At 40.8% G+C, this 12,119-nt stretch overlaps 1 protein-coding gene across 1 annotated transcript in view; it reads left to right on the forward strand.

The window, feature by feature from the left end:
* Nucleotides 1-12,119, forward strand: part of SCG3 (secretogranin III) — a 54,266-nt gene that overhangs the window by 25,066 nt on the left and 17,081 nt on the right. The window contains exons 9-10 of the mRNA XM_090029236.1: nucleotides 7,990-8,073; nucleotides 8,898-9,026. Coding sequence (XP_089885362.1) covers nucleotides 7,990-8,073; nucleotides 8,898-9,026 — 213 coding nt within the window. The remainder of the gene's footprint in view (nucleotides 1-7,989; nucleotides 8,074-8,897; nucleotides 9,027-12,119) is intronic.

Genomic DNA, 12,119 nt, shown 5'->3' on the forward strand with positions numbered 1-12,119 from the left:
CAAACACAAAATTAAATCAGTCCCAAATTCAATCCTTAAGAAACTGCGCTTATAACTTCCTTGCAGCCCAATACTTTCACTTTCAACATGGTTACTAGGGGTGTACAAAGTGGGCCGTATTCAGTTCGGATTCAGCCCAATTCGGGGGACAGTGATTCAATTTGCTGATTCATTTCACTGTCCCAGTTCGATTCAGCCAAATCCAAATCTGAAGATTCAATTCTGATCCAAAGAATCAGCGATTTGGTACCTTAAGGTACCAAGTGTGGCTCTGAATTCTGCGATGCTGAGGTGGATGGAGCATCCCACAGGAGCGCAGGGGGTGGGTGCCCCCCACATGCTCAGCAGTGGATCTCCCCACACCCTCCCCCCGGCTCAGCAATCAGCTGTGGGAGGACACTGGGTGCCCCCCACAGACCAAGGAGGAGCCAGTCACCGAGCCAGGGGGCAGGGGAAGAGGGTCCCACGCATGCTCCATGGCAGACCTGGAAGTGGATCTGAAGTACTTCTGGTCCATTTCCGGCTCCACCAGCAAGCATACTGGGGACCCCCCACCCCTCCCAGCACTCCTCTGGGATGCTCCATCCGCCCACCAACTCAGCATTCGCAAGCCACCTGGTACCTTGAGGTATGTAGACAAAAACTTAAACCTGTGCCTATCCAAATCCAAATTTTGCCTGTCCAAATCGTCGAATCAGAGGCTTCCAGTTTGATTTGGAGAGATTAATGGGTGTCCTGATTCAATTCAAATTTGGAGATTCAGATGCTGAATTGGGCAAAATCTCCGAATTGAATCAGCAACCAAAGCTTTGCATAGCCTTAATGGTTACCCATTGCCATCTTCCTTTTAACTAGCTCATTACTCATCCTGTGTTTTTTCTCTTAATCTCCATCTTAATCAATATATATTGTATATAATTAACTTGTGAAACTTGCTGCAATAGAAAATCATTGAAGCCAAAAAGTTAGTGGGATTCAGAAAAGGATATAATATTTGTAAGATAAATGGGGACTTTATATAGCTAAGTAAAAAAATTCTAAGGAATATAAAATTTCAGACTCCAGGCTATAAGCCAACTATACTAATTGCTTAGGGACAGCAGTTCCTAGGTTCCTGTATTTCTGACACATCTTTAGCAGTAAGAAGGATTAAGACTTACCCATTCACCAGCCTGTGGGTTGAATTTTGCTGGCCATGTAATTTACGGATTTTAGGTATTGGCATATGTTTTTTTAGGAAGTCCTGTCTCCTGCTCTTACAAGCATCTGTCTTGAGATTGACAGCTCCATAGCTCTTGTAGAATGGACCTGCCAGAGGAGGTTATCATCTTGAAAAGACAGGCATTCTCCTTGCTACTTGTGGCCAATTCTACGAGTGTCTATATGCACATACCCTGGAAGTCACAAAGACATGACACTCCTTTGTTATATCTTCACACAAAAATGTCGGTCTTCTGGCCAGTGAGATAAAAGCAACACCAAAATAGGCTCTTTTCCCCGCTTCTCCTAAATAGCTGTAACAATTTGAAGGTCAGGCAGCACTGGGGAGTCTAGAAGACTCTTAGTACTGTGGATTTAGTCAGTGACCAGGGAGAGCACCAGCCAAGCTACATCAAGGTGCTGATCATGATGAACAGGGTAGTTGGCAAATGTGCTGTGTAGTAGAAATGAAGAAGATGTAGGCTGCTGCCTGTGTTGGCAGCAGGAGATAATAGTGCCTCCACTGACTGGGTGACAGGGACAGAATTGGCACCCAACAGGTGAGTGCTGCAGAGCACAGGAGACGTTACCTCTCACAGCTGTGTGAGAGTATCCTGAACAAAGATGCGAGCCATTCTGGTGCTGCTACCTTGGGTAGGAGAGCAGAGTGCCATGGTCAGTAGGATCAAATGACACGAACGGGCCCAGGAGCATCAGTGTTGATATCTTTCTTCTGGCTGTGAGCTAGAATGAATCATCTCTCAGCAAAGCTAGTGTGCTCCATTCTACGACTGAGCCTTATTTCCATGTTGAAAGGCTTTTACTGTTCTTAGCAGTACATGATGTTCAGCTAACCTCTTTTAATCCATATAGGCTTAGAAATATCTGAAGGCTGACTAAGATCCAAACTCTGCTTTCAGCTCCATTGGTGAAAATCTATTGCTGTCAACACTTTCTTGAGCTTGTAACAGAGAGCAGAATTTGGCCCAAAGAATTAGGCAGGTCTAAAATTCCATGCTGGAAAGAACAATGAATCATATATACACAAGGCAATACACAAGCAAATGCTGAACAGAATCACACTCTTATGACAGATGAAAAGACTATGAAAGATCTCTGGGATCACTTGCAGGAAGTAGAAAGCCCTGGCTGAGCTATGCTTTTTAGGGTGCCTTTGACATATACATCAATGTACAGGGAACCAGCAGAACAAAGCTCTTAGTTTGATGCATGCAGTAGGATGCAAAACCAGTGTTGGTAGCTGTAGCTATGATTGATTTCAAGCATCATAATCAGCACTGTTTTGGTTTTAATAAACTCAGCCTGTATAGGAAACAAAAGATTGAACAAGTCTTTTGCAGAAGTGTTATTTAGTGCCACAAATTAGTGGCTTCAGTCAACTTGACAAGTGAACAAGGAGAGAATGCAAAAGTGCTTCTTAGGCACTCATTGATTATGCAGAGAAAACACATCTTTCCAGGAAGTGATACAGGAATCCAGAAACCAGCATGTAGAAGGATTACGGGTTTGCACTTCCTTATATGGTTAGCTAAATATTAGTATGGGCAGATCACTCACTGCCCTTCTAATAAGCCTGCAGCCATTTAATTACTAGTAATTTATTCTCATGCTACACTGTCTACCCAAGTATTTAAAGGACTTCACAAAACTTGATTAGTATTATTAGCACTTATGCAGCTGAGAAACTGGGAAGAGGTAAAGCTAGTATTTTTAAAGCTGCTTCTGATCTTATGTGCCTCAGTTTTAGATGTCCAACACAAGAAATTTTGGTCCTGATTTTCTGAAATGCTGAATCTTCACATCTTTGAAGAACTGACTTCTTGAATCACAGTCAAATGGGTCACCAACTGGGTGGAAGGTCGCACCAGAGAGTGGTAGTGGATGGGTCATTTTCGACCTGGAGAGATGTGGGCAGTGGGGTCCTGCAGGGCTCAGTCCTCTGGCCCGCCCTGAACATCTTCATCAGTGACTTGGACGAGGAGGTAAAAAGTACCCTGTTCCAATTTGCTGATGACACTAAGATGTGGGAGGGATGTGGGCACTCTAGAAGGGAGGAATTGGTTGCAATTGGACCTAGACAGGTTACAGAGGTGGGCGGATGAGAATAGGATGGGATTCAACACTGAGAAGTGCAAGGTGATACACCTGATGGGAAGAGCCAGCACCAGATTTAGGCTAGATATCAGGAAGTGCTACTTCACGGTCAGGGCGGCTAGGATCTGGAACCAGCTTCCAAGAAAAGTGGTGCTGGCTTCTGCCCTGGGGGTCTTTAAGAGGAGGCTAGATGAACACCTTGCTGGGGTCATTTGACCCCAGTACTCTTTCCTGCCATGGCAGGGGGTTGGACTAGATGATCTGCTCAGGTCCCTTCCAACCCTACAAACTATGAACTATACCCCAAATCAGAGGCAAATCTGAAAAGCAAAGGGCTGACGCACCCAAGCTCAAGAAGCAAGTTACTAGGGAAAGATGAAACAGTCAAAGTGTCTCAGATGTGGATCTAACCATAAGACAACACCACCACTGGGACAGGTAAAAGTCTTCTGAAAGTCTTCAGCCAGTGGGATGGCCTGTTTACCACCATGGGTCACTTCCATCAGCTCTTATTTTCTTATTCTGATTAATACCCTTACAAATAAGTGGCCAGGCTGATAAAAGATCCTAACCTTTATGAATTCTTCCCATGACAAAGTTAGGTTGCTAAGGAAACCAGACCAGATAATCAGATCTTGTTAACCCACCAAATAGGACATTCAGTTGCTTAGCTACTGGCCATGCGCATCTCAACTCCAGAGATGACTCACTCCATTAGTATAACTCAAAGCAAACATTGTTCAACCATGGCCCAGCCACATCTAGTGGAAGCACTAGTACAAACATGCTTTAAAATTGTGTCAGCTGTTAGGGGGTTTTAATCTGACAATTAGTAGGTTCTAAATCAGATTTAAAAAAACAATCTGGACTCTCAGCATAACTTTATTGCTGCTGTGTGCAAAGGGGTGCCAACGCAATCTCCACTAACATTAATGGGTTTGCATAGCTAGAGTGCAATAGCTTGCTAAATCTTTATATTACTGTGCATACAGTTAACTATGCTTTTTATGTTTGTTCCTATAACAAGCATTCCCTGTTGAAAGGGTTTGCGTATACCATTGTCAACATTTACTTCTGAGATCTCACAGATTACACATCAGTTTTTATCCATCATCATATCCTGTTGTTTGGCTTCAGTGAGGAACCCTGATTTGTTACTGCGAAACACTGCTATTTTATGCATAATGTATAAATAAATATGGGTATTGTACATATACCACTAATAAGCTAGACAACTGCTGTCTATTAGGGACGTGCAAAATTTTGCCAACAGTTTCATTTTGACACTGTTTCGACTCACTTTGAGCTCAAAACAGCAAAATCAAAATGAAACAGAGAGCTTTGAAAGAGCCTCAAAATGAAACGAGGCAAGTCGAAAAGTTTTGAAAAGTTTCGAATTTCAAAGCTCAAGCTGGGGTTGCCTGCAGGGAAACTGAAGTGAGGAGAGGCGGGGGAGAAGGGAGGGGAAGGAGTGCTCTCATTATTGACTGTGTAGCTGGCCAGTGACTGTCACCCTTTCCTGAGGTCCCTTCCAGTCCCAGTGCTCTGGGGGAGGGATGGAAAAACTGCATAAAAAGCAGCATTGTTTTGCCTGTCAGCAGGTAGAGGTGCAGGGCCCCAGAACCCAGACTTCCCCTGCACCTACCTCCTTGACAGCTGGCAGGCTTTGTGGCCACAGCACGAGCTAGCAGGCCTGCAGCTTTCACCCTGCTGCGCCTTAACACGCAGTGTCACCCATGTCATGAGTTTTGCTTGTCTGCAGCTTGAGGTGCAGTTTTCCCAGAACCCCTACACCTATCTCCTTGAAACTTGGCAGGCTTTGTGGCTTTAGCAGGGGCTAACAAGCCCGCAGTTTTGACCCCACTGTGGCTTAACACATACATGTGACATGAGTTTTGCTTTCAAGACTTTGAGGTGCAGTTTGTCCAAAAGCCCTGCACCTATCTCCTTGACACTTGGCAGACGTGATGCCCTCAGAATGGGCTACCATTTCTGCAGGTTTCATCCAAATCAAGCTAGTTTATAGGCTGTTCTGAGCTTCCCCATTATAGCCTATGGGTGAAAGATCAAAACAGTGTTGAAACAGTGAAACAAAATGGAACAGCAGTTTTGAATCAAAATGAAATTTAAAACGAAACGCTGTTCCATCAAAACGTCAAAACACAAGTCAGAATGGAATGGCGCCCTTTCGCACAGCCCTACTCTCCATGTCCAGCATGTTTAACAAGACTGTGTCCTAATCATAAGATATATATGAATTAAAGTTATATTGCATTAGCACACAAAAACATTACGTTTTAATGTGGGGTTTTCAGGAGCACCTCAGTGACTTAGGAGTACTTTCAGCAGGGCCTGCGCTCCTAAATCACTTAGGTGATTTGAAAATTAAAAGTTCTATACTCTGTCAGTGTTTCAAGAAGAATTTGTACTTTTAATTTTTCTTTGTTGCGTTTCCAAGCCATTCAGATTTGGAAACAATCATTTTTAACATGATTTATACAAAGGTTGAAAACCAGCCTCTTAATGGAGCCTAGTTTTAACTTTAACCAAGGAAGATTCTTGGTCTTTCCATAGTACAAGGAATAGAATTTCATCTGCCTCTGAAATGCAGCCACTTCAGAGAGCGAGTACAGAAGGCACTGGAGGCCTTAATCAATCAATACACTTAAGCACATGCCTGATTTTAAATATTTGAATAATTCTTTTTATTTCAGTAGAACTTGTGCTTAAAATTAAGCATGCTCTTTTTAATACTTAAACCAACAAAGCTCTTAAGAGATCAGAATGCTTCACAACATCGTAATTCAGGAAATAAGGGAGAATACATTATCCCATTTACTGCCAGGGAATTTAAAAATATTATATTTACGTGGTTAGATTTTATGAAAAGAAACAAGGTAAATATACTTTTCTTTTCTTTTTTAAATGTCTAGGCTGTTTTTAAGGAATACAAGCTAAAGACCTCACATTTGTATCTTATCTAAAAGATCCTAATGTCTATAGCACAGCAGTCCCTGCACCCAAACTGAAGTCCTGGTGCAGTGCAGACTCAAGAGCGGAAAACAGCACTTGACTCATAGCCTATTGACGTAAAAAGAGTCTCTGCACTGACCTCAGTGAGCTCTGGGTCAGGTGATTACTGAGGCATCAATCAATACCACTTCGAACAACACCAGGTTGTTTCTTTTTTTCCCCTCTGTGTGTTTCTGATCCAGCAACTCACTAAACCCAACCCTGCTTAGTGTAGGGCAGGTGGCAAGATAACAGTATCATATTAGAGAAAGGTATAAATGAAAATGTATTTACAAAGGAAATTAGAAATTGTATTAATTATAATTTCATGTAATAGGTTTACAATGGGATAAACCTTTTTTTTAATCAGCAAACATCCAAAATCCACCATAGAAAAGCTGCTTTCATTTTTAATTTTATGTCAGTGAATATATAAATGGCTCTGTCCATCATACAGGATTATGTTATTTTTCATCAGATGAAGGGCAGAAGTGCGGTTGGTAATTTGCTGTGAAATATGATTGTTTAAATTCTAACCTTTTAGTTGCAGTTCTAGAGATCTATCCCTTGGAAAAAGATGCTTTTAGCTGATGGGTAAAATGATCAGCTTTGTTTTTCTCACTACCTCATAAGTAAAACATGATGGAAAATATTTAAGGCTCTTACTGGTCCAATAAAACTCCTTTCAGCCCACAGCCACCATTCCTGATACTGAATGGTTTGTCTGTTTCCGCGCAGGAAAGATGAACATCTCCGAATCAAACTAGATGCAGAATTTCGGATTTATGTTTAATTATATTTTTAAAAGCACAGCAAAAGAACAGGCAAAGTCTGCACAAATTCCACAATATAGATGAGAATATAGGTGGTTACATTATCATCTATGTTTGTAGCTGTGCCAGTGAGTGCAGTGTCAGAAAAAGGGCTGTTTTTCTTCACTAGTGTGTCCTGCTTACATAGAAACTGTGCATGCTGATGAAATTCTGCTTTGACTTTTCTGTGAGGCAGGAGTTCAGCCCAACAGATTTTCAGGTACTAGAAAGAATTGTTATTCAGTTCCCAAGAGGTGCCACCATTATCTACTTAATTTGTTTTCTGTCAACCTTTTCTTTAAAAAAAAATCTATTCTACTTTAAATGCTGCGTAAAACCTTTTTAACTGGACTTAATTAGCCAATAACTCTATAAAAGCATTTGCTACAGAATATTCTCCTTCCAGGAAAAAGCAGCATTTGAATCAGATATATCTTTAATTACATACATCCATTGTTTTCAGCAGAAGAAGCTGCCTGATGCAGTGTGACTTCATTCATTGAATCAAAAATGAGAAAGATTTGTGTTTTAAATTAAGCTCAGTTTTGAATAAATCTTCCTCCACTCCCTGTCTTTTATGTATATTGGCCTCATTTGGTATCATGTAGTATCATACTTTCTTTTTACTTGAAGATATTCAAGATTTTCTATTTAAAGTTAATCATGTATCCATTCTATAGCTTGGTAATCATTTGCCTTTACATTTGTTTTTTTCAGAAACAAGAATTTTTAACTCCTTCCTTAACAATTTTCTTCTCAACAGGCAATTGAGCCTTGTCTTGCCTGACTGTATAATGTGGGTACTCTCATTTTCTTTTGGAGAATAACTGGAAATTGTTTTGTTTTCCAGAAAACTTGGATGAAATGATTGCTCTGCAGACAAAGAATAAGCTTGAGAAACCTTCTACTGATACCAAAAACAAGCTGCTAGCAGGTACTTAGCCTATTACTCTCTCCCCCTGTATTCCCTAGGGCTAAGTACAGACAGTCAAAAATCCCAAGGCTGAATTGATTAAAACGTCACAAGTTAGTCTAAACTGTGTCGATTAAACTGATAAACAAGTGAACAGACATTCACTTCTGATTTAAAAAATGCAGCCACGTGCCTGCAGTGGCTCAGACCAAAACCTGGGGGGCGCTAGAGCACACCTCCCTGCTCAGCTGAAGCAGACAGCTTGGGCCAAAGCTAGCCCACCCATTCTGTGAGGGGAGGGGTTGTGAGAAATGTGCAAAGCATCCTGGGATGCTGGGAGACTGAGTTGACTTGAATCTGGAAGGGATCTGGAACAGACTGTATAATGTGCAGATAGCTCATGCCATGTGTAAAGACAATTGAAGCACTTTATAGTACCTGGCTCTCTGCTATTATGAGGTTGATTTCTTTGTGCTTAGTACAGAATAAGACCAAAATAGATAGTCATTGGTTTGTGAATTTTAGGACCTGATCCAATGCTCGTTGAAAGCAATGGCCAAACACCTATCATTTTCCTTCAGCCATTGAAACCAGACCTGAAAGGATGTGTATATTAAATTTTAATTGACTGACTTGGATTATCTTTTGTAAGAGAAGATGCAGGCATTTTCAGCGATCCAGGCCGGAGATGACATTTAGAAACACATCCTACTCAACCTATTAATTTCTTCCTATATCATCACTCAAAATCATTACCCTACCCAAAGAATATCCTAATGTGATTTACAAATATTGGCAATTACAGTGCAAAAATAAGGGATGGCTATGTTTGCAATGCCTTTTAGACAAGAGTAATGAAGAGACTGACAGCACAAAGGAAGAAGCAGCTAAAATGGAAAAAGAATATGAGACTTTGAAGGATTCCACAAAAATTGAAGAGCAGAATACAGCAGGAAACAGTAACCAGCCAAAAGGTACATGATTGTTATGGGTTTCGCTGTAAATCTGTGATCTAAATGATTTGCTGTTTTTCCCCCCTTTTGGTAGCATAGTGACCTGTTTCTATAGCAGTGTCACAGATGCAATATGGCAACTGGACTCATTTTGTAAAGGAACAAGCCCATTGGTTGTATAGTTAGGATGGCTCTGATTTGTCTAGCTTAAACTCATACCTAGTGACCTGCCAGAGCTTTTTGATATTGGGAGAAGGGTGATTAATAATAAGAATCTTCTATGGCTAGTGATATCCTTCAGGAAAAATGTTATTTAATCAAAAACTAATCAAATAATTTTGATGGAAAATTTTCAACCAGCAGTTGAAAATACCGCTTAGTTCATACATACATGACCTGCTGGTCCCAAAAACACCTACCATTTCTGGGAGGCATATCTTCACACGTCTCAAATTCAAATTAATGTATTCACTTTTATTTAATTCAGCAGCAGATTCAAATGCTCTCCTCTGCACCATTAAGCTCTTGCTTTATGTATATTCTTTGTCCCCTGAATTCTTTGGGACAATTCATGCATTTCAGGTCAGCTGATGCTGAGTAATAAGAATTCTAATGTAGAGTTTTGACTGAAATCCAGCTGTCTGAATTCCCTGCCACCAGTCCTATAAACAGAATTGTATTTTCCCTGGAAGGCTGATTAGTGTTCTTAAATTACTCCAGTGTTTGGGAAAGAACTTTACCAGCCCTTTGGTACATGCATCCTGCTCTGCATAATCTAAATGAGGCACACATTCATATTCAGGGCAGAACAGACCTCCTTAACTTGTGTGCAGTATATACACGGTTGTCACATTATTTGTTAAGCACATGTTTAGTTCCACATGAAGCAAAGGAAGTCACAGTCCTTCCCTTGGAAAATATCTCTGTGAAAACTTATGCATGAAAGATTTATTTTAAAGAGGATGAATAGTGCAGCTGTGGGCAGGATGTCATTTATCTATGCAATATTAATATTCAAAGACCTAATATTGCTCTCAGTGATGTCATTGAGAGTTATGTATTTAAGTCCAGTGGGAGTTGGATTGAACTGAAGATCTGTTTTGAATCCAAAGGTGCTGAGAACAAAAACCATATATTTTTTAATTGAAATGAACCAAAATATGTTTTTATCATCATTTTTGCCACACCAAGACTTTTAGCAATAGCACCCCAGGCTGTGTCCACACGAGCAGGAGCATACATTTGCAGCAGCACAAATAGTAGCATCACAAATTTGTGCCACTACTTTGTGCTGCCCTACTTGTGTGGTTTGCAGTGAAACACATTGTCCTGCTGCTCCATGTGCTGCAGGGGGTGGAGGCTGGGACACAGGGGGTGCCTCAGCGTGAAGCTAGCCACAGACGGTCGCTACACTGAGGCACTCTGTGCCCCAGCCAGCTGGGTACTGGCACGTGGAGATGGGGAAGCAGACAGCCCAGGGTCTTCGCCTTTGTTCTGGCACATGGAGCTATGATGTGTTCTGTGCCACTTTCTTTTCACAGGATTTTTTGCTACCAGGAAATCCCAGTAGCTAATTTTACCCCAGTGCTGCAACACGTGCGGTTTGTGGTGCTGCAAAGAGGTTTTCAGTGCCACAGACCACATATGCCTGCACATCTCGATCCGGCCTCAGAATTTATCAGAACAAATAAAAGCAGCTCCTTTTGGACTTACCAACAGTCACTCCTCGACACATGCTTCCTTCCTCACATCTGTATCATTAAAGCCTCAATAATTTAGTCCCTTATCTGTAAAGGAAAGTTAGAACTTGCAAAGCAGTTTATAAATTAATTATTAATCAAGTAATTGATTATTATTTTTTTTAATATGTTGTAGTTCTGAATATATTGTAGTTCCTTCAAATGATTCTCTAGTAAAGACTGTTATTTATGACAGCTACAAATGACTTCTCTCTATACATGTAACAAACTATTATATAGTGAGCATGAACCTACCACACAGGATGCCTGTAGCAGCACTCTCACTGGTACCAGGGTTTGTACTGTTTTCCTACTTTATCAGCTTACACATATTTTATTTTGTTTCTTCCCATCCCTATACCTCTGCACACAAGCCTTGATTCAGAAAGGGGCTTAAGCATAGGCTTAATTTTATACAAAGGGATCTACCTGCCTTGCTGAATTGTGTCATAATATTACAGTATTTATATACTATTTTAGGAACCAAATCAAATGCTTGTTAATACAGTAGTGTGGTGAGATATTGCCTTTCTGCATCTGTGGATTTTGAGCAAAATAGGATCATCAGCACGTTCAATATTCTGGGTTGAGCATATCGATTTCTCCAGTCTGTGTTAGGAGATGCTGATATTGAGAGGCTGAGTCATCTGTTCTATAGAATGAAACAATTTGCAGGTCCCACTGCTAGACAGCCAAGGTGCTTTTAACAACTATTGTCCACATGAGCAATTAACATGTTCTACATAACTGGAAACCTCTGACAGCAAGTTAGCAGCTCAAGGAGGAAACAGAGCAGTGATACCTATTATCTTACTAGCTGCCTCAAAGCAGCATTTGATGTTGCATGCCATATCAAGTTAGCCTGTTGTAACTCTAAGCCACTCTTTTTCACATAATGCTACAGCAAGAGGAAAAGCCAAGTTGGCTGCATGCTACGAAGCAAATGCACAGGAAATAACATAATCCATCACTACCTATTTCAAAGCCTGAGTGGCCCAAAATGCAAAGACAATCACAGATGTACTTGAGCTATTTTCTGTGTCCAGCATCATAGGTGTTTCAGCACCTGTCAAGAATTTAAAAAGAAAGAATAGTACAAGTTGCAGTTGCTCTCTCTCCATTTCTTCCTTCCTGGCTTTGATTTCTTCATATATTCTATCAAATACCTTTGATTTCTTCATAGAATTTCTTTAACAGTAATTGGTTGTATGTGCATGAAAGAGTTATGAAGAGAAAAAGCAAGGTTAAAAAATAAGATTTCTGGTTGTTTATGAGGGGCACGTTCCATAGTTATTCGTATCATTGATGAGGGAGAGTTTCATAAGCTAGGTACATCTGCCTTGTAAGTCTGATCTCCTGCACTCACAGGACTCTT

This window comes from Crocodylus siamensis, chromosome 15, assembly GCF_052110815.1.
Source record: "Crocodylus siamensis isolate JL-2025a chromosome 15, ASM5211081v1, whole genome shotgun sequence".
NCBI classification, from domain to species: domain Eukaryota; kingdom Metazoa; phylum Chordata; order Crocodylia; family Crocodylidae; genus Crocodylus; species Crocodylus siamensis.